The sequence below is a fragment of the Rhagoletis pomonella genome, unplaced genomic scaffold (genome assembly GCF_013731165.1).
Source record: "Rhagoletis pomonella isolate Grant_MI unplaced genomic scaffold, Rhpom_1.0 Rhpom_scaffold_00004, whole genome shotgun sequence".
NCBI lineage: Eukaryota > Metazoa > Arthropoda > Insecta > Diptera > Tephritidae > Rhagoletis > Rhagoletis pomonella.
In genome coordinates, this window is record NW_023458558.1 from 22,043,006 (window position 1) to 22,067,142 (window position 24,137).

General features: G+C 34.6%; 1 protein-coding gene across 1 annotated transcript; it reads right to left on the reverse strand.

The window, feature by feature from the left end:
• Positions 1 to 403: 403 nt before the first annotated feature.
• Positions 404 to 18,319, reverse strand: LOC118737231 (kinesin-like protein Klp98A). Its single transcript, XM_036467604.1, is given in 15 exon segments — positions 404 to 451; positions 453 to 647; positions 723 to 898; positions 990 to 1,828; positions 1,896 to 2,080; positions 2,156 to 2,269; positions 2,441 to 2,563; positions 5,932 to 6,105; positions 6,195 to 6,707; positions 7,022 to 7,258; positions 7,324 to 7,747; positions 7,825 to 7,994; positions 8,765 to 9,078; positions 12,750 to 12,973; positions 17,299 to 18,319. Coding segments are annotated over 15 exon segments (3,783 nt in total). The 5' UTR covers positions 17,346 to 18,319.
• Positions 18,320 to 24,137: the final 5,818 nt, after the last annotated feature.

The window sequence follows — 24,137 nt, forward strand, 5'->3', positions numbered from 1 at the left end:
GAGTCAACACGTAGACAAATGACTCGCGAGTCAGACGCACCGTGTATGCCGCCTATAACATAACTATTCAAAATTTAATCAAACAAATCTATTAAAACTTAAATATAATACAATATATAATTAAACGTAAATACGAAGGTTTTTTTTTGCTTTTTTCGCAACGTGCAGTTTTACTACAATTTTCAGCTCACTCGTTTTACATTAAGAGTGGCCCTCCACCGAAGTTTCAACAAGCAAAATATAATATTCGTAAGAAATCTAGGAACGTTGTGTTATGTTAATGGATCAAAAATTGATTGTGTGAAACAACATCACCTTGCACAGTATACATAACTTAACAAATAGTAAAAATAAACTAAAAGGCATACTATAGGCAGGATGTAATTTAGCAGTAGAGTAACTATTATCCCGTCCCGTGCTTGCCGTTCTCGAACAAACCTTTCTTGAAAAAAAGGCGAGAGCTGAGAGAGTGTGGCACGAGTGAGGCCCGGCCCGCCGGGTCCCTCATAAATGGGACACTGTGGTATTTTCGTGCAAACAACAAACAAGCGCCGCAAATAAAGTTCAAGCAGTCGTCTGCGATGCTTAGCCACCGATTCGCTGTTGGAGGAGAAAATCTCTCGCCGTGGAAAAGGCAGGGCGCTGATCTGCATAGATAAATAGTTAAACAAGTTTTTGTTTCTCTTCAGTATGCAAAATAATTCAAATATTTTTGTACTTACTTTCGCTCCATAACAATGTTTCATGCTCAAATGCAATTCCCTAAAACGACTGTAGCGTCGTAAGATGTTAAGCTTGCCATCGGGAAGCGTAATGCGCACTTCGTATTCATAGTGCGTTTGTTTTCCGGCACCACGTATCACAAAGCTCGGTATTGTAATGAAATGCTCCGATTCGGCTGTTTAAAATGCAAAAAAAAAAAGAAAATGAGGTTGATTATTTCAAACATCCTCGTACAGCTTTAAAATATATGGCAAAATTTTTCTTACGAAAATCCCTCATTGAGGGGCAAGAGCGTGTCATGCTGGGCATGTAAGCTGACTCATCCATACAGTCATTTGGACTTAACTCGTAATTTATGTCATTTTCACCTCGATAGTATGTACTGCACTCATCTCTCTCAGCAATACAATCATCTGGAGAATCGAGCAATTCCTTCTCCATGGCAATCAGCCTACGTTGCAGCTCCTGCAGCTCTACTATCTGTTCATCTAGCTGCGCCTTGCTCACATTCATTTCGAGATTTTTCATAATTAATGCCTTCTGATTGGCAATGTTACGCCTAAGTGCATGCATGGAACAATATGGGCGCGGCACATCCGTTTTACGCCCCATTTCACATGAGGAGCATGATGCGCTATCCTCGTCGGATGTCCGCATTCCTGTGCCATTTGAACCGGAATTCCCACTAGCTGAGCCAATTGCAGTATTTTCCAATCCTTCAGCAAGTCTATTGTTATTGTCTTTGCCTTTACTAGTAGATAATCCATTGCAATTAGCAACCTGTTGTGTTGTTCTAACCGGATCCAAATATACGCCGCTATCGCTCATTATAGCTTTTGATGCAGCTGCTGGGGTCGCTATCAAATTGTTGTTAGCCACTTCACAAGTCTCAGATGGACTGCTTTTAAGTGAAATGCTCGAAGAAACACCTCTTTCTGTGGTACTAGTGTCATCTAGGTCTGCTGATGTCGCTGAGAGTGTGCTAAGTGGAGAAATCTGATCGTCAACAATGGTAGGTGAGCTCAGTGAAATATTTGATTGCGCAGTGTGGTAGGTTGAGTCATCCGTGTTGGTGGAGGTCGTTTTAGCTAAGTTTAAATTCAATCTGTTGAAAAAAAAAAATTTAGTAAAATTTTTGGCTTTTTGGTTTAATAAATGCATTTTTTCTATACCCGAGCTTTTTTTGTCGTAAACACTCTGAGCTTGCTTCACTTTCTTGACGTTCTTCCTGTAGTTTCTCCAATTGTTGTTGTATTTGCAAAATTTGTTCATCTACTTGAGCAATTCGCTTTGTACTGGCATTTAAAATGCATTCTTTTTCCATGATTTTTTCGTCGAGTTTTCGAATTTCGTCATTCTATGCAAATCGAAAATTAATATTAATGAAAACTCAAAATCCGAAATTAATCAAACAAAATTTATCTTCATTTACATTTCTTTTTACTGTGTCCTTTATAAATTGCGACGCAAATAAGTCCAAAGAATCTGCGACTTGTAGCAATAGCTGATCTGATAAGGGAGTGAACTCTTCAATCTTAATACCGATCTAAAAATGTAAAATTTGTTTATTTAATTATTACGAATAAATAATAATATTTGTAAGTACATATGTACTATGTAAGTATGCAAGTGTTTGTTAAAAGTCTGTAAAACAAGCTTATGCAAAGTGTTTATCACTACTGCTCAACGTTTTTTTTTTTGTATTTACAACACAAACCTCATCTAATTTGCCACAATCTTGCATTTCTTGCAATTCTTTAGCAACGTATTCAGAAAAATCTCGCTTCTTTGAATCAAGCTGAGTTTGAAATGCTGAAATTTGTCTACAGACGATATCAATCTAAAACGAAAAAGATACCAAATAAATAAAATAAGAAATAAAATATTATGAATAAATTAAATTATAAATAAACTATGAATGTTTCCCTAGCCAAATCGATTAAACTCATCAACAAAAAGTTTAGAGATGTGATCTAATAATGTAAATTCGTTTTAACTCTATTTTAATATAAACAAAAATAAAGAATAAAGAATAATAATAAAGAATATACATATGTATTTTATATAGTTATTATAAATATAATAAGTTATGACTATACAAACTGTTTTGACACTTTAGTTTAAGATCTTTCAAAAAATGGAGTTAATCGATTTTGCAATTGAGGCATTCATATCACAAAAGTCTAAAAAATAACTAAAAATAAAGTTTTAAATAACAAAACTATGCAATGTTAATTAAGTTAAAAATAACTTGTTAAATAAAAGAAAAATTTGAAATTACAGAGCCTGCTTCTAACACAGCGGGTACAAGTCTTAAAGATGATAGTTTAGCTATGAATTTTAGGGCAAATAATAATAATATTTTGGCGCTTACACCTTTGCTATGTGTTTGGCCAAGCCTCTCATTCAATTTGTGGCATGCGACTTCATGTTATAACACAAATGGAGGGACCCACAATTTGACGCCGTCTCCGACAGGCAAATAGTTTTTTAAGAAAAGCTTTTTCATGTCAGAAATACACACGAGTTTTGCCATTGCCTGCCGCGGCGACTGCGGTTTGAAAAACAAAACAACTTTTTTAATTTAGATGTTGGTCGGACTAGGAATCGAACCCAGATCCTACGGAGCAATAAATGAACTTTTTAGGTAAAAAAAAAACACATTTTTACATGATTTCGCGGACTTAAAAATGTTGACCTATCTGTATACATATATAATACGCGAAGGCATTTTTTGTCCAGGATAAACACTGTTCGCTCGATTTTCAAAAATGGGGTGTCAAATATATGCGCTTGTTCTGTAGATGTGCAAACTGGTTTTATTTTTTGGAAAAGAGTCGCTCCCTGTTCAACAATTAATAATAATAATAATAATAGATTGGCGCTTACACATACATATGTTAGTGTTTGGCCGAGCTTCTCCTCCGATTTGTGGCGTGCGCCTTCATGTTGTCACACAAAGCGGAGGGACCTACAGTTTTACGCCGACTCCGAACGGCGATTGTATTTTTATGAGAAGCTGTTTTTCATGGCAGAAATGCACTCGGAGGTTTGCCATTGCCTGCCAAGGGACGACCGCTGTTAACAAAAAACCTTTTTTTCTATATTTTTTTTGCGATGCTGCTTTGAGCAGGGTTTGAACCCAGGTGCTGATGAGTGAAAGCGCGCACTGCTTACCACTACACTACAGCGGCCGACAGCTCAGTTCAACAATTAATTAAAATTATATAACAATCAATGCCATCATATCCGCCTCGTTCGTTCGATTTGTCAAAATGTGGTGTCAAAGGCTTGGTTTGCAGATGTGCTGTAAAGTCTTACATTTCTTAAAAGAGCGGCCACTCTTTAAAATTTATATTCAAATTATTTAAAAAATAAATCACTTATTACAAAATGGGTATTAATCGAAATGGTTTTGAAGTTTTTTTTCTTAACTGAACTATAGTAGGGTGCCACCTGTTTGAAAAATCAAATTCAATTTGGATTAAGAGAGCCAAGTAATATGTATCACCATATGGGTGCCAAACGAAAGGGGCTTCAGAAAGTAGTAGTTTGAAAATATTTTGAGGAGGGTTGCCCCATGCTTGAAATGTCAAACTTAGTTTACATATACAAGTTTTATGAAATATCTAAATATGGATGTCAAACAAAGGAGTAGTACGAAACCTTTAGTTTGAACGTTAAGAATATTTTTGAGGTGTTGAGTTAAATTAATTATTAAAATATGGGTATCAATCGAAGGGGGTTTGAAACCCTTGACAATGCTTAAATCGTTCAGTATCAACGTTTTAATTTTAGTAGTATTTTTTACTTGATCGCCATATTGGATCCGCCATTTTGAATTTCAAAAAATTGACTTCAGATTCGTAATCAGCGGGCCCGAAAATTCTCGAGTGCCGGTTTTCGAACAAATCCAATCATTAAAAAAAATGGATCGCCATTTTGGATCCGCGAGTTTTGAAGAAGTGACTTCAGATTCCTAATTAGCAACCCCAGAAGCCCCCTGGCAACAAGTTCCAACCCATGACAATGCGTAAATCGTTCAGTATCAATGTTTTAATTTTACTAGTGTCTTTTCGAGAGCAATTTTCGGGAACTAGGCCCATTCTAACTGTCCAAGACAGGCGTATAATTAAGGGAATGTTTCCCAATAATACCAGAGTAATTATATGTAAAAACCACATTTTTAGCTGCATTTTAACATGTCACGAAAATAAAAAAATTTAGAACATCTGCGTTTTTATAAAAAACCGACCAGCGCGACCTCTAAACATACCTTTTTTTTCAAAATAAAAAAATAAGTGTCTCTTTTTTTATCACAAATGAGAATATTCTGATGTAGAGTGTTTTTTTGAACCACTCTAATACACAACTAGCCTTGTCGCGAATTCCATGTGAACAATTATTCCCAAAAATTATAAAGCGAAACAAGAAAATTAAAAAAAAATAAAATTTTTTTGTTAGTTTTTTTTTATAAGTATAAAACCATGTAAAAACCATGTAAATCAAAAAAATTCAACGAATTCTTGACCAAAATTTCGAAATTTTTAATGGGAATTTTCAGAAAAATTGTATGTATGCAAATTTAAGTATAGTTTTAAGCGGCTACCAGATATATAGAAATCGTTTAATGTGGTCCCCAAAATTAAGTGGTAACATACATAAAAAAATCCTTTTTTGAAGTCGGGTAAAAAACTCAGAAAAATAACGTAAGTTTTTTTGAATTACATTTGTTACATACATATGTATATACAATATTAAAAACTGCAAGACCGGCAGCAAAAAAGATATTAAAAATCGACGCGAAAAACGGAGAGCTACTTCGACTATGCACTTTTTATAAATTCAAATTAAAAAGTTTACTGGCCAAGGATTTTTACTCCAGAAGAATTCCCCAGAACTCTTTGGGCAATATGTATGCCTAGTTAATACTTGTTTTTGCCATATGTAGGTTTGCTGGAATCCAGAGAGGCTCAAACGTCCAGATTGATGTCTTAAATTTAAAAGGCTTAAAAGTTGATTTTTGATACTACAACAGCTTAGTTTGTAAATATGTGCACATAAATTTGTGATTTAAGAACTGCGGTTTTCTGGACATTCTTGATGGGTAAAAAATGAATATTTTACAGCCGCCTATTGATGACTTTTAGCATACGCTGATTCAACCTAAACAAGAGCCTAGACTAATTACCTACAATAACTTCTTACCTGCACTTTTTCATTGTTTTTCTCCCAGAGTAGCATATCCCTTCTGGCAAGAAGCTCTTGTTCCTGACAGCGCAATATGTCCAATTTGTCCATTTCTTCAATTTCCAAGCGTTTGAGCTCATCCGTCAATTTTCGCACCTTCGCTTTGTACTGGTCATGCATTTGTACGCGCTCCTGATATAATCAAAAAACATTGGAAGTCGTTATAACGATACAATAGCAACAACCGGTATTTTCTAAAATTAAGCACAACTTATACTAACAATATTCAGTTGTTTTAAGGCATTTTCAATAGTCTCAAGTATTTTACGATTTTCGTCTTGCAATTCTGGATCATCTCGCGACATGGGTTTTGTTGGATAGTATTGACGTTCGGGTCGTTTAAATGGTGATGCAGTCATACTACCACTCATGGAATCTTCTTCCGAATAAAAACTCGATGTTAGCAAATTTTCACGAGATGACGTAATCAATGATAAGCGAGACATATCCAATTGGGAGCGACTGAGATCTTTGCGCAATTTGGCTGCTTCTGCAGGATTGTTGAAACGAAAGATATTCGTACGTCCCAGCAAAATAATGTCGCCTTGAGATATATGCGTTGGCTCGTCGATGAGATGCGCATTGAGCCAACATTGAGCACCAGGATGTGGATGTAATGTTACAATGCCCTCTTGTAAAACAATTCTACAATGTTGTGGCCGTATGCCATCACCAACAAGTTCGATGTCTTGAGGTGTATCTGAATTCTCAGTGCCGATAAGTGTTTCACCCTCCTGTAAGTAGAACGAAAAATTATTTAAATTCTCGAGGGCGGAATTTGTAGTGAAAAGTTTATCTTCCCCAATCGGCAAAATGAAGGGCGATTCTAAATAAATGCTTTCAGGCAGAGCTTTTTCAATAAGATATTCTCCCGTTTAAGGCAAGTTGAATCAAGAGGAATTTGAAACTCTGCCTATTTTATGCAAAAAGGAACATAGACTCGAGTGCGGAAGACTTAAAGTATTAGAAGATCTTTTTCTCATTTTCCATACTGAGTCTTTATTGTATTATATTCTTTCTGCACGAAATTGCATTCTCTTTTTTTTACCTTCAAGCTGTATAATGTAACGCCCGTGGTGACATCGTTATGAATACCAATGAGATGAGGCATTTCCGAATCTAAAACGACACCTAGACCAGACTTTCGCAAACCCAAACTCTTTTGTTCCTGTAGAATGGATTGTGCTTCTTTCCATTTTTCAGTCCACTCTTCGGTTAAAACTTTCTCTTGAGCTTCCTTCTTTTGAAGATCTTCTAAAACTTTTAACGAAGGCTGCAATGTGTTCTATTGGGGATAATAAAAATAAAATGAAGTAACTCTTCTGAACATTTACATTTACTCGTACTTACAATATCACCATTTAGCATGGACTTTAGTTTATTGATTTCTTCTCGCAATTCACGTATTAATTTAACATTGGTATCCTCGTTAATTGTCGGTTTGTTTATTATATTCTTGGCACGATTTGCGTAGCGCAAAGTGCTAAGTGTTTCACTGTAGTTACAATCCGCCGGTGAGAGTGCGGCAATCATGATTGTCTTACTGTTGCCACCTAAACTGTCCTTTAACAGCCATGTGAGTATAGAATCACGGTATGGAATGTAGAGTATTCTTTTGGTTGTGCCAGTTGGACTGCTAGCTAGTGTGGCAAAGTTGGTGTTCGTTTGTTCGGCTAATGCTGAGATCACGCTACCCAATGTCACTAGGGATTTATTTATATGTGCACCTTCCTTGAGGCGCTGTCCAGTGGCGCCAGTTGCATTCGCTCGCTCACTGTAGCATATATGTATGTACGTATGTTTACGATTATACATTTACAATTCAGCTTACATAGATTTATGTTCACTTACCTTCCTGCCAAATCTACCAAGTGGATTTTTGAGACAGTTTCGCTTGGCATGTCATTCATGAAGACGGCTTGTACAAAGGTTATGGTAAAAATAGCATGACTCCGACTGCTGGTATCATTCATATTTGTACTCGCAGTGGTGCGTTGAATATTGCCACGAGCAATGCATTCCTACAAAATTAAAAAATGCGATTATTTATCTTTATAACGAAGAAAACAGACTACATAGAAATTATAAAAAAAAAAATATTCTACGTTTCTCTGTTAAGGCCAAATCAGAGGTGCAATAGCCATAACGCCATAGCCATAACGTAGCAAAACTAAAATTAAATAGATACCTGCGGTTACGGTTGTGGCTCTGGCATTATGGTTCAAATTTGTTTTTTGAGTTCTTAACATTTATTCTTCACATTTTCACAGCTTACACATAAAATGTTTAAAATTTCCTCTAAAAAATGCTTGTTTAAATTTACGCATATAAAGAGAGGTAACCAGTTTCCTCTTCTAATGTGTGCAAAATTAAACACTGTCTGTTTACTTTTACATACAAAATTTGTCACTTAGAGAAAAACTACACAGAAAGTTTTTCAAATTGAATAAATATGAGCACTTCATATTTATTATTTGTAAAAAATATATTTCTACTTTTATGATGTTTGTAATTTTAAACATTTCAAAAACAAATCTTGAACATCTTGTGCGTATATTTGCACAGATTCTGGTTGAAAAGTAAACACTTTTCAGCTGTAGTTTTACATACACTTTTTGAGCGTATAATTTCTTAAGAAAGACGGTTTCTATCATTTGAAAGTTTCGCTGACCGGGCATTCAACCTGGGTACTACCAAGTGGTAGTAGAATTTTTTTTTAACTCACGAAGCTTTCGATCATAATTTTTTACCATCAAATAATAAATATGTATACAATAAAACGAATCCTTACCTGAATTTCCTCGAAATTCGAAACCGCATGTTGGGAGAGATTCTCGACATATGGTCCTAGAGTGCGGTGCTCACGTACACGCAAGCCATGTCCAGCGCTATGCGGACCCAATAGATCTTTCACGCGTTCATTATAAATTTCCAAATAACTGGCGTGTGTCTTATAGCCTGTACCTGATTCCTGGCCGACACGCATGCGCGCAAACAACTCTTGACATATGCGTGGAATCAAACCTGGATTATCGGGTACACCCATCATAGTAAAGGTTTTGCCCGAACCCGTTTGACCGTATGCAAAAACGCATGCATTGTAGCCTGCAAAAAGAGAATGGAATTTGTTTTAATGTGCATTTTTTATAAATGCAATGCCTTGCACAAAGTGCATTAAACAAATAATAGCAACGTTTATACATACATTATATGTATGTATGTAAAATGCAACCACGATAGCGGAACACTCCACCCTCAAATATAGCCTGCGTATTTTATTTTAAGCTATAGACATACATAAAAAATCGTTTAGGCGGCACCAAACAAAAAGAAGTACATACAGCAGCGGTCAAAATAATAGCAGACAAATTCAAAATGATATTGTTTGCAACTCCTGTTTATTTATTTACTTTGAATAAATGTCATTTAAAACGAAAATCGATCTAAGAGCGTGTGTGAATCGATAACAAAATTCGCGGCGTTTAAATTTTTGACAACTATGAGGTGAATAAAATTTCAGTAGCTCATGAGGCTAGTGAAATTTTTGACAAATACATAGAAAATTTTGACAATCGCAAAGATTGTTGATGCGTGTAATTTTTCGTTAAATAAGAGCTTAAATTGATGAATTGCAATCAACGATGATTTGCACTGTCAAAAAATATTTCATTGCACACAGCAGATTGGCAAAACTGTCTCACCATTAGTAAAAATATTATTCAACAGCTTTACCCATAGAACTTTGTTAAAAATGTTCATAAAAATTTCAAACTTTTTATTCAGAATGTTTAGATATTTTTTCGAGTATGCAATTTTAGTATAGTTAATAAAGTGCAAGTTTTAAGTCACTCAAACTCAATTTATTATTATATTAAAATTTAATGGGCTACAAAACTAAATACTCGACAAATTTTCTAAACATTTTGAATAAAAAGATTGAAAATTTGAGGAAAATTTGTTTGAAGTTTGATTGATTTTTGTTAACTTTGTGCAAATTTTAAATTTTTATTTCTGTGGTTTCTGTTATAGATCGAACTATATACTAAATGACAATTATTAAAAATAAATAAATAAACAGGAGTTGCAAGCAATATAATTTTGAATTTTACTGCTATTATTTTGACCGCTGCTGTATATATGCATGTGGGTTCAGACTATTCGTAAGATTAGCTTGAATTGGGCCAGCGAAAGTGCGCTAACATTGCGATGCTTAAAGCAACGCACTGCAGCCAACACGCACTACTTATGTACTTTTTCGCGTAACCAAATATTGTGGTGTATACTTTTGCAATTTACTTGCATACGTTGGACATATCATTTGCAACCAAATTCAAAATTATACTTACAGTACCAAGCAAAATGTATCTTAATTAACAGACAAAAAATATAAGGAATTAACGCCTGAAATGTAGTGCTATTAAATCTTATTTGATGTTTAAGACGATTCATCAAAGTAGTGAACCTAAGCCGGGCATAATTAACTTACCCTCACAGATGAAGTATGTATATCGTCGTTTAAAGTACAAAACCACGTAACTGACATTGGCTGCCAAAAATTGGATTTGCTCACACAAGCTCTTGGCTCAATTCTTATCCATTCGTCCTGAAATATACTAGCCAGGAATGCGATTGCTTTATAAAAAAGATAACCATTTTGAAATATGAGTGCTGTTACTCTCTAGAAAATAATTTCTACAACTTCACATACGCGGTTCTGCATTTTGCTGATACGCTGTTTTGCACTTTAAACGACGATATTTACATACATACATTTGAAATTATCTTATTTTTATTTCAACGATCAACCTATGCAAAACTGAAAAGTTCAGCTGAAACATTCAGCTTGCTCCATTTTTATCTATTTTAGTATATTTTCGAGAAAAATATGCTACAAACGAAAAATTTTATACGAAAGCCATAGTTGGCATACATACACTAAGGTCGGAGTTTAAACTGTTAAGCTACCCTCTAGGATTTTTCTAAATTGAAAAAAAAAATCTGCTTTCAATTCCATGTATTTTAAATGGGGAAATCCCCTTTTCCTAGAATTCGGAAAACTCTGTTTCTCCAATAACAAAACCCAATTGTTTATACAACCATTTCCTTAAATATTTTATACAGGTCCCTCGAAAATTTCAAAAAATACAATACCCATAAAAGTCGTTATTATTAAAAAAAAATTCTAAAATAAACAATTGGGTATTACTATTGCAAGTTCGCTGAGGAGAAACAGAGTTTTCCGATCGAAGAATATTGATTTAAAAAAATTCTATATTATTTCCAAAATCTTTTCTCCATATAAAATACATGGAGAGACTTCATGGGCTTTGAGTTCTAAATATCTTCTTTTTTCCCAAACAAAAAAAAATCACGTATTATTTTTTGCTATATAGACAAATACTAAGGGGTGCGAGCTTGATATTTTAAACTTTTTTTGGACCACAATAACGTACAGTCATATTACGCCGCACATATCTAAAAGCAAATCACGCCGTACGCTGGAAGCGAGTACCATGTTTTAGACACACTCTTTTTACTATGATCACATTCAGGTTATTCCAGTAGAGCTAGACAAGCTTTTCTTTTCATTCTTATTCTTCCATTAACGTGTGTTAGCCAGTAGGCGTAACGGGTTCACGATTAACCGGCAAACTAGCTCTGCCAACAGAAAGCTAAAAATTCCGTCTAAACTTCACTTTTTGCGAAAGCTTAACGAACTCTTAAACCAACAACATTCGCTGCCAGAATTTTATTCACATCATCATTAATGCTAGCTAATTGAAGCTCCAGAGACGAGAAAAATTGGCACTGTAAATGTTAGCACACATACAGACATATGTATGTACATACATTTGGTTAAATCACTAAAATCTTATGCGAATGTTGTATGAGCTCATCAACTTTTACTGCAATAAAAACACAAAAAATCGCAAAGCGTTAAGTGTAAGGGCTTTTGTGATCGCAAAAAAAAAATAAAAAATAAAAAGTCGGGGCGCACGGCTCATCGTCATTGCACGCAAAAGCGATTTGTAATTTATTCGCTGGTAAAATATTACCTTTATTATGTACACACTTTCATAATTTGTTTACTAATACATACTTATCTATGTAAGTATGTATTTACATAAGATAAATTAAGGAAAATGTCTCATTAAACATTTTATACATTAACAAACCACGTTAATTTAACAAAAAAAAATATATATATATATATCGTCGTTTAAAGTACAAAACCGCGTATCAACAAAATGCAAAACCGCGTATGTGAGGTGGCATAAATTATTTTCTAGAGAGTAAAAACACGCTTATTTCAAAATGGTTCTGTTTTTTACAAAGCAATGGCATTTCTAGCTAGTATATTTCAAGACGAACGGACAAGGATTAAGCCAAGAGCTTGTGTGAGCAAATTCAATTTTCGACAGCAAATGTCAGTTAAGTTTTTTTTTGCAGAATGACGATACGCGGTTTTGTATTTTAGACGACGATATATGTACATACATACACACATAAATTAGTTATGTAATTCAAATGGTCGAAAGTAAAGCTACAAGCATGGAGTTCCATACTCCTCTACTTGAACTACAATGGCAAGCTAATACATATTGCACTCTTGTTGCCAATCTTTGTCACCTTTGTCTTAGCGTACTGTTGTTTTAACTTCAAAAGCCCATGCGCATTGTGCGAATTCGCTCTATTCATTACAATTCCACATGCGATTATTTAAATTTGAAAAATGAAACGCTGTTGTTTTCAGCAACCAACGTGTTGTAACTTACCTTCGTAGGCGCAGTCGATGACATCTGTACCCAGATCGTTGTAAACTTCTTCTTGGGTTGCAAAGTGACTATCATGCTCATCAAATGACCAGTATGAGTAGTCGAATGTGAAATCATGATGATTATCGCGTCCAACATCGCGTATGGATTGCAGTTTTGGTTTCAGGAGGCGGGTTTTTTTGCTGTCCATTTGCACAATGAGTTGTGCATCCATATCGATTTCCCTGTAATTAAAGATATACATACATACATAAATACATGAATAAATTCTAATTTTGGATTTTGAAAAACCACATTTACTTAAAATCTTTTAAATAGAGGGATTGAGGTAAAATTATATTTCGTAATATTAGACCGTACAAGAAAAAAAAAGTTCCTCGTATCTACACGCCGAGTCTATGGTATTTCTGTAAAGCAATTTCGAAAGAAAAAATGTTTTGACCGAACGTAGAGGTCGCTTTTGTTACATTTTTAGTCATATCGTGGCATTTACAGTCGGATCTTAAATATGATATATCGTAATTCATGTCTCAACTTTTTTTTATCCGAAGTTCAATGACCTCAATTACGCCGTTCTAGCACTTACCCACCAGATCTCAGTTCCTATCACGGTAACGTACCACCCCAATGTCAGTAAATTTAAGGTTGCCAAAAACCATTAAACATTTGCTAAGAAAGTATTTCGATTCGAAGGCAATTTCGAATTTCTTCTTTGGATGAACGTAGCGGTCGTCTTGTGTCATTTTTCTTCATATCTTCAGCATTTACAGTCGGATCTTAAAGTAAGATATATCGGATTTTTTTCCCCGAGTTCTTCCTCTTGTTTTATAACCCTGAGAGTGGAAGGGTTTACTAGCTTCTTATCATCTGCACCGCCCCTTGAGAAGAGTGTTGTACTAAATAGTAGAGCATCTTTCTTTATTTGGGTACTTTGAGTGAGATTCATCACATTTTTACAACGTGTGTATTGTTGTTTAGAATAGAGAAAGATTCAATGTACAACGAAGCTATGTAAGTCTATATTTTAAAAATTCATAGCCACAGTATACATATATTAAAGCTTAGAATCGAGCTCTCAAGAATAATCACAAGAAATATTTTTCATTGTTTCTTTTGCTTGAAAAAACACTGCTTTGCTATAAAATTTCTTGAAGAAATAAATATACGATTTTTTTTCTTGAGGACTGCAAACTGACTTAAGAAGTTTGATAAAAGAAAATTTCTTTTCCAATTCTTGTAAAGTCATTTTGTATAAATTTTTCGGGTTTCTTGAGGGCTGCAAGCAGCCCTTAAACACAAAATGTTCGGCCACTGTGGTGGCCGTTATACAATTTAATAATAATTATATAAGACTTTTGGAAACTCTTTTTATGCTAGGATCCTTTTGTGGCCGTATGCATACAAATTAAGCGAATGCTTTTTCCTAAAATTTCAGACCTTTTACTCGATTTGTTAAAATAAATTTAAGTGAAAGGTACAACATTTTTAGTAAAAACAATTGCTTATTTTTTATGCACACGGCCCAATATGTACCGATTTTCATCGTGCTTGATTGGTAAGCGTCCATTTAAAAAATTGTTACAACTACTTTTTCAGTGGTCCCATTATCATCGCATATTGTGACAATCTTTTTCGCTGTATATCGACCAAACTAAATACTCGACGATAATCGGTACAACATGATCACACTGTCGTGCTTGATTAATAATAACAATAAAGAAATTTTCTGTTTTTGATCGCGGCATGTGCGCCCGATAAAATTCGCCGCATTTGAAAAAGTAAAGTCGGAATTTTTATACAGGAAAAATATACCCCTATTTTTTATTTTGAGCTCAAAAAATATTTATATATGTATTTTATATAAAAAAAAAAACATTTTTCGTAGAAATGGTTTAGAATTCTTGAAAGTCAATAATGTTCGATCTGAAAACTCTCTTTCTCTTCAGAAAATGCTCGATAATACCCAATTATTTAATATATTAACAATTATTCGATGTACATATTAACATTTTTTCATAGTAACTATATTTTATAGGTCCACCAAAACCGCCAGAAAATGCACTGGGGAGATAAACGAAAAATCTTTAGTAGTGTCTTGGGGCGAATCAGAGCTTTCCGATCGACAAATATTGATTTTCAAGAACTCTACCATTTCTACGAAAAGTTGTCTTTTCCCATATAAAGTACATGGAAAACTTGGAGCGCTTTGGGCGACCTCTAAATATTTGTATATTTTTTCGGCAATAGAACAATCCTAGGGGGTAAGAGCATTAAAATTTCGACTTTACTTATTTTGGACCGCCCTATTGTTAACGCTATCGGTACATCAAATGCGCCTAAAATCGGCCCATTGCGGAGATAATGGGATCTTAGCTTTACACTTTTTTTTTACAAATATTGTTATTTCTTAATTATCAATTAAAACCGTTTTAAAAAAGAAAATAGTGAACGAGAATTTGGCATGCTAATCTTCCAAAAAATCTAAAAAAAAAATCTTTCATTAAAAAGTATACATGGCATATTTTGGGGATGATATCAAAATAACCAAGGATGCATTGAAATGTTAATTTTAGCGTTTACCAAAAAAAAAATCGTTTCTTTTGAAACGGTTCAGTTTTTTATCGTTTAGGTAATTATCAAAATAATTCTATTCTGGTTTTTAACGAAAAGAAATTCAATCGTTAACGCCTAAGCTGTAGCATGCATTTAAGCGCTAGGTGTTTAATTATTTTTGCGCATCAACAAAACAAAATCGATTCATCAGCCTTATCATGAATATTTGGTGAAAAATTTCACAGGCGAAAAATTTCGTTGACCGATATAGTTCGCTGCATCATGAATGTGGAACGATTTAGTGTGAACATGAGGCGAATGAAAATTCATTTCAAGACTGATAGTTTGTTGATCATCTCTGAAATTAACATTGGCGTACAAAACCTAAGCTCTCTTCTAGAAGATCAATAGCGCCATGGAAACTGATCATTTAAATTTAAAAAGTTGGGTATACACACCCGTCCGGCTATCTGGTTATATTTTTAATCAGTTTAAAACAAAATACACTATAGAATCATTTTGAACGTATACTAGGTATAGTAATAAGAACGAGAAGAAAGATTTGACACCATCTTATTTCGAGATTTGCCTTTAAAAATATCTATAGGATAGCCGAATGTCAAGAAAATTAAAGCTGTTTTATTACTTCGCCTGTTTATAATTTCACGAAATCCACAAGTTGTAATTTTTGTGAAACGGTTTTTACTATACACAAGTTGTAATTTTTGTAAAACGGTTTTAACTATACTCACATATTTGTGTTCAGATCTTTTACTGTGATTTACAATAACTTTTTTCGAGTTTAACCAATAATGATTAAAGATAGTAATTAGTATTTTAATTTTTTTTTCGCTCAAATGAAATTATTGTTACCAGATTTTTTATTATTTTTTTTTTAATAAAAAATAATGATTATTATATGATTTTTATTTTTTTACTTAAGAATAATGACTACACAGGTTTACAAAAAAAAAAAACAAAAAAAGGTTTCTGCATATTGGACCAAACCTCTATATCCCAATGTTATTCGACACGCTGAATGCGAATCCGAGGTCTATAGCCTCCATTATGTCAGGTTCGAGGTCATTCGAAGGGCAAATAGGGCAAACTCATTCAATTAACCCCAAAATTCAATACAATTCTTTAGAATTTGACCTTGAGATGACCTTGGCCTTGGAAGACCTTAAAGAATCAAGGCATCCCCATATTTTTTTCTTCTTTATTGAATACAATTTTCGCAATTTAACCCTCAACCTCGAAGCTGACACTATGGAGGTTAACGGAATTCGGATACGGGTTCAGCGAGTTCAAAAACCCAGATATATGAATTTTCAGGTTTATCCAATGAATCTTTCGCTATTTGACCTTCACAACTTACGCGACTGCATAAGTTTATATTATTAATCATTACAAATTAGTTTTAATAGTCATTTTCAGTTGCACTAAAACATATTTGATATAAATACCTAAAATAAGTGTGATTTTTAGTTATTAAAGGAGCAGCTCTAGAAGAGCTTTTTTGTTCCTAAAATTATCTAGTGGGTCCAAATTTGTGCCTTATTCTATAAGTATGTAATTTAACAATTTAAATATTTCATCGCTTAACCATGTACATATGTATGTCTGTGTAGTAACCAAAGACAATCTAAACTTAAGCAGTCAGTGAAAATTACTTACAAATAACATATATCCTCTATATACATGCATATTGTCATTTAAAATTCAAACCGCGTATCGTGATCATGCAAAACCTCGCAACTGACATTTGTGCCAAAAATGAAATTTGCTCACCGGAAGCTCCTGGCATGAACCTTATCCATTCATGCCAAAATGTCGATATTTAGATATAAAAATAAAAGATAATAAGACGGGTTTTACTCTCTCCTGTAAAATTTAGGCAACCTCACACGATGGTTTGCATCATCTTGATTCGCGGTTTTGTACTTTAAACTACGATATGCTCTTATACGAACTGGCTTGAATAAGTGGTACGTACCGTGTATTGAAGGGGCGAACGCGAACGGCAACTTTTAGTGACGACATCTTTGAGTTGTTGGAGGAAGTTTGCCAAACAAGTTTCACTCCTTTGTATAACTGGGGAAGACGTACATATAGCTACGCGTCAATTCGGAAAAATTTAACACACAAATTTTTTCGTAGAGCCTTTATATACATATGCGGGTATGTTGTGTTGTGATACATACTAATTGGCTAAGTTCTTGGTTTGAATTCGATTAAAAGGCACAATAATTTTAATAAAACGAAGGACGGTATTTAGGTTTCTTAAAATAATACCATAAGGAATGGGCTCCAATACACATTTTCATCTTCCACGTTCTAATCTGGTGTTAGGTTTACATAATTACGGGTTATCATCTCGATTCCAGTCTGACAATCACGCCAAGTACATACATATGAATGTATATAAATTTATGCATGTAGGTCCGTGTATACATATGTATGTATATGCCTTCACATATGTAGATAAATTATTATATTTTAATTGTTTTCACTAAATCTTTTTGCCAATGTTTCTCATGTGTTTCAGATATATATCCTTTAGATTCTTTTTTCATACTTTGATTCGCTTTGTCTGCCCATCTTATGTGCACTTTTACTAAAGTCATTTTTCATAGACTTTTCACCAAACGAATCGATTTTACCAGTACTAAGTTTTGCAAATTATTTTAAATTTAGCAAAGCACATTTTACATAATTAAGCAACACAAAATAAGCTGGTATAAAATTTAGTTTGGTTTTTATTAATTATAAGCCACGTTACTCCACTATTCACTGGCGTTCATTGCTACTCAAAAATTTAACCAACGAGTCGATGGCGAAGACGAACACGATGGCGATGCCTCTACTAACGTTCCCCAACATTTACTTTACACAAGTGATTCACTGCATCTGCTCCCCCGCCTCTTTGATTTCAATACAGAAGGCAAACTTCGCTGATGTTATTAACGCTCCTCTGCTTTTAACCATTCTTTAATGTGGACTTGTCTACTCAACTTTTCGTTTTTGTTTTGCTTTTTCATTCGCCTTGTTGTGTTCTGTTTTACTCGCTTGCCGCATTCCGCTGAACACCATGGTTGCCAACAAACTACACATTGCCATATTGCCATGGAGCAATTGACCGATTTCCTTTTTATGCTCTGTAACTCATGAACGAAAGACATAAGATCACGCCTTAAGGAAAGAAAGAAAAAAGTTATTTTCTAGCTGTTGAAATCTCGACGCCATCTTTGTTGTAAGAAGTAAACAACGAAGAGAACAAAAAAAAACGCGTAATTGTTGAACGCATGAATAATCATTTTTATTATGCAAATTCTCCTATAAATCATGTCGTTGTGTTAAATTATTCTTTACCTTATGTGTGCACACGTTGTCACAAGCGAAAATTAAGAAAATTGCAGTAAAAAGCCACCACCAAATTGTAAACAACGAACAAATGTAAACAAACGGCTTATGTCAAAATCGCCCTACTTTTTTCATAAGTGCGATTATAACGGGCCACTCTTCTGCTGTCGTGATCTTGTCTTTTTGGTTTATGTCTGTAACTGGCCGTCTGCACAGTATAAAATTTATTGCTGTCCAGCCGCAGTTTTGGTTGCTAGATAAGAGTAAGGGACGGTTGCTCAAAGCCTGATTGACACTAATCACCGATTAACATCGTTATCGACGTTTTCGGCTCCATGCAAATAACATGGTGTCGGTAACGTCGATAACGATGTTTAACCGGGGATTAGTGTCAACCAGGCTTTGAGCAACCGGCCCTAAATCGCTTAAAACGTTGAGGGACGGTTGTTCAATGTCTGGTTATCACTACTTGCCGGTTAAACATCATTATCGACGTTTTCGACATCATGCATACAACATGTGATCGATAAATCAGTCGTTGTGTATAACCAGAGCTTCTACCTCTGATTAGTGCTAATCAGACATTGAACAACCGGCCCTTAGAGGTATGTAATTATCTAGGTGGGATTTCAACCCCAAAAACTTATCAAAATTTAGGAGGGTACCATTAGACGGGTCTGGACCCTAGTAACAAGAATCCGAAAGCCGAAAAAAACTTTTACCCGATCAAAAGTTGTTAACAAAAAACTTTTTCACAATAGCACCTTTTTCATTCACTTATTACACTCACACAAACGCATAAATTGCCCATATTTCACCATACATACAACAATAATACATCATTTTAGCCATTTATGTCATAATATCGCTAAATATATCACTTATAACTTATACATTTTTTTAAGTTTTGGGGAATAAAAGCCCACCTAGATAATTACCCTAAAGTCAAATAAGAATAGAAATGTATATACAAAACACATTCACACAAGCACACGCACAATAAACACTATAGGTTCGTTCGCGTAGCTGTTAATTGTTCATGTTTAACCAAAACTTACAAGTTTTTGCGTTCGCGTACGCAAAAAACTTGCAAAGTAGGGGAAATTGAGAGAGCAAACTGACATTTCATTTTGAGGGGAAGCTGCTGGTTTCTGCTGGAAAAATTTTTGCCAACAGCAATTTGCCAACAGGAAAACAGCTGGTCAAAAACAGCTGGTTGGCATTAGGTGCGTTCGTTTAAAATCTCCAGCAGAAACCAACCAACTGCCAAATTTCGGCGAAATGTCATCTGTTCTCTCACGAGAGAGAAATATCCAAAATAGTACGCGAACAGAAAATTTGCAGAAACTTGCAAGTTAGACGAACAGCTGATATAATTTTGGTTTACATACAAAAGTGTAAAATTTAAAACGTACGAAAAGTCATCGCAAAGTGTTATACTGACACAGTTTATTGATTAAACAAATTATTTCTTACAAGTTTAATTAGTCGCATTTTGTAATTTTTATCTTCCAAACTATCAAATTCAATTTTGTGATTTGCGTAAATAGAGAACTTCTAAACAATGTTGTGATAAATGCAATCGCATGTTTGCTCTGAACCTGTGTAAAAAAATTATTTCCCAAAAAACACCAAACAAATATTTCTCCATTCTTTGAGAAATTCATAGTTCTCAAGTTGATATCCAACATCATTCTTCAACTCATCTCTAACCGACGGGCGGGTACGTAAAAAGTGATAGAGAAACAAAATTTTTAATTATCAAGTAAAAACGAAAGCTATATAAAGAGGAAAATTACCAACAAACAGTAAATAATCTTCAAAGTATCCTCAAATAATCCTGAAAGAAAATAAAACTTGAAGTGAATCAAGTGGCAAAATTACTGTTGAACTGTATACTGTGAAGTGAATTATTGTAATACGATATTGATTAACTACATATTACAAAAGGAGTAATAAAAGACTCGAAAGCAAATCATAATATACTGTGTATATCAAATTAAAGGTAAAAACTTGCACTTTCTCAATAATATAAATTTTTTTAGCATTGATTATTACCTTTTTTAAAAAAAAGTTTATTTTATTAAAAAATTATTATTTATATATCAACTTAAATATAGATTAATCGTCTTTATTTTGACATCATTTTTTTAATCGGTTACGTAGCTAGAAAATATTAATATTTTAAAATATCGCATTTTTTTACCTTTTATATCTTCTTTACTTTTTAATTGCGGCAAATAATATTTATATAATTAAATTCAGCGTAAAAATTACTATCGGTCTGCATTTTTAGTTTTCCCATAGCTGAACGGTTGGTTATATTGATGTGTTCCGAGAACGCTATGATCCTCCACTTGGGGTACTGTTAAAAAACAACGTTAGAGATTTGAGAAATACCTTAGTTTTCAACTTAACCTCAAGTTGAGCTCAAATCTAAATGTTTTTTTGGGCTCCCATACAAACCCAATCCTTAACACTGCATTTCTCTGAAAGTGTTTATGGCAGATTACTGAAACTTGCTACGGACTTATTTATAAAAAATCAATCGCATAGTCATGAAGAAAAATTGGGGCTACTGGAAAAAGGGATGTGGCACCTCCCATACAAACCGAATTTTTCATACTGCATATCTCTGGAAGTGTTCATGGTAGAGTACTAGAACTTGGTATGGAGATATATAAAATCAGTCGCGTATTCACGGAAAAAAAATTTTGTGACCCATATACTTTTAAAGTTCTCTATACTTCTTTTGTCAGGTCTCACTTAGAATATGCTGTCTTTATTTGGCGACCTAGTACTATGACAGCTATAAATAGACTGGAGAGAGTACAAAAACGCTTTCTTAAGTATGCTCTTTGGTCGTTAAATTTTGTGGAGCCCATACCACCTTATGCTGCTCGTCTTATGCTGATAAGTCTCAAATCCTTGGAGAGTCGAAGATCTATACTCTCTTTGTCCTTTTCCTTCAAAATTATCAAGGGCCTAATTGACTGTCCATACTTATTAGAAAGGATTCGGTTTAATGTTCCTCAACGGCATCTTCGCAATATGTGTCCGTTCTATGGGGTTAATACGAAAACTCAATACGCTTGTAAAGCTCCTGTTAATCGTGCTTTACGAGAGTTTAATTCACTAAGTGATGCTATCACCTTGGATTTTTCGATGCAAAGTGATGCTTTTTTCTCGATGCTTAATTCTGCCTTATAAGTGGTTTGATTTATGCACAAAATTAGTTTGTAATCTATAAATTAGTTAAGTACATAGTCTGTAAGGATTGTATTCCAAAGACTTATAATTAAATAAAGAATTAAAGAATTAAAAAATTTATGTTTTTGGAAAAGGGGGCATGGCATCTCTCATACAAACCGGATTTTTATACTGCATATCTCTGGAAGTCTTCTCGGTTAAGTAATCGAACCTGGTATGGTGATACATCAAATCAATTAGAGAAAATTGGGACGATTTGAAAAAGGGGCGTGGCGCCTTTCAAACATACTGAAACTATACGTGTGTTTGCGAGTGAACCGATTTTAACGAAATTGTATGTGTGTTTGAGGGGGTCTCTGGATTGTTAGATTCACAGTTTGACCCGCCAGGTGGAGATGGACTCGAGTTGTTACTAAAAGTCTTACATATGATCCGATCTGGCTTATATTCGAGTTATTACTAAAAATCATCAAGAGAGGAAAAGTGCCATGGATTTCCGATTACATCAAGGACAGATTCACCATCGAACCGGATAATTGTAGGAACACCGTTAATTTTTTCAAGATGAAATGATCGGATCTAAACCAAATTAGTATGGGACCTCCTGTGAGACACTGCCTTTCCGAAATTTTACAAACAAAATCGGTTGACGTGGTCCAAATTTATGCGGTAACATACATAAAAAAAATATAATCCGTGGAATTGATAACCTTTTCCTTTTTGGAAGTCGGTTAAAAATATTTAAGTAAATAATACAAGTAAATTGTTTTGCATTTTTTGCAATACCTGTAAATAAATTAGTAATACATGAAAGTCATTATATTGAAGTACATTATACTAGCGTATTTTTAGAAATCACAATGCCTTTGTTGTTTCAAAAATGCCTTAGATTTATTTAGTGTGTCCGCTGGAAACTACTGGTCAGATACGTTACGGAAGGTTACTGGGTTGTTAAAGGTTGATATATCTGCCACTGTCGAGGGAAGTGCGATTTCGTGGATATTTTGTGGTTTGAATTTGATTTCACAATAAAAATGGTGGCTATTCTTTAGGCACTTTCAAGTACAAGATTCCTGCGTGGAAACTCCCTAAACTGAACGGCACTCAAACCAAAAGACCGCACGAAGTACCTTGGATTAATCCTGGACTGTAAACTGCTGTAGAGGTACAATGTGGAGGACGAAGTGAAGAAAGCGAGTAATGCCCTCTACGCATGCAAAAAGATGCTAGGTATTATGTGGCGCCTATCCCCTGCCCTAATGCATTGGTTCCACACAGCAATAGTGAGGCCAATATTACTCTATGGCGCTCTCGCGACTGAATGAAGCACTTCCCAGCAAACATTGAGGTTATTTATCGATTAGAGAATGATTGGAGAACTAGCCACATTCTCTAATCTCAAACGTTAGAGAACGAGAGAACGACTCGAGAAACTATCGAGAATCATAGCGATCTCAACAAAACATAGTTCTCGATCTAATGTTGATCTCTAATGAGATTCGAATATGAATTTAAAACTGCTCTTTTGCTTTAATAAATAACACGCTTTGTTTGTAAAATTTGTGTTGAATGCATTTGCAAGAAAATAATAATGAATTATTTGAACTTAAACATTATTCATTTGGAATAGTGCTTATTTACATTTATTTGAATTTGCGTCGTTTCTCTAATCGTTCTCGAATGAATTCTAATGTAGTTCTCTAACTTCGTCATCGACTTGAAAACGATAAGAGAATTACCCTAGTTATCTAATGTAGAAATACAAATTTGTCTAAAGTTAGTGACTGTGTTTGCTGGGTTATCTCAAGGCAATGGAGAGTTTTCAGCGTATCTCTCTATTGTGTGCAACAAGAGCACTGAGAACAACTCCAACGGAATAAATTCGCAATATAACACCGATCGACCTTGCGGCAAAGAGCCTCTGCTGCTAAGTCCGTGGGGAGACCGATTGCAAAAAGGGAGTTCAAGCAAAGAAACACTGGCCACAGCTCAATAGCCAAAGGGCATGTAGCCACCACAGACTACATAGCACCTTGCTATAACTGGGATAAGTAGCTTCGGGTTACTATCGAAGAAAACAGATGGTGTAGAGGCATGAAGCCTAGCCATAAGACATATAACTTCTTCACAGAGGGCTAAAAAATGAATGATGCAGTAGGAGCGGGAGTGTAGTGCTTAGAACCTAATGTTCGTCGGCCTGTAAAGCTGCCGAATCACTGCAGTAGGCAGAGGTTTCGCAGTGAGAAAAGCCGCTGAGTTAGC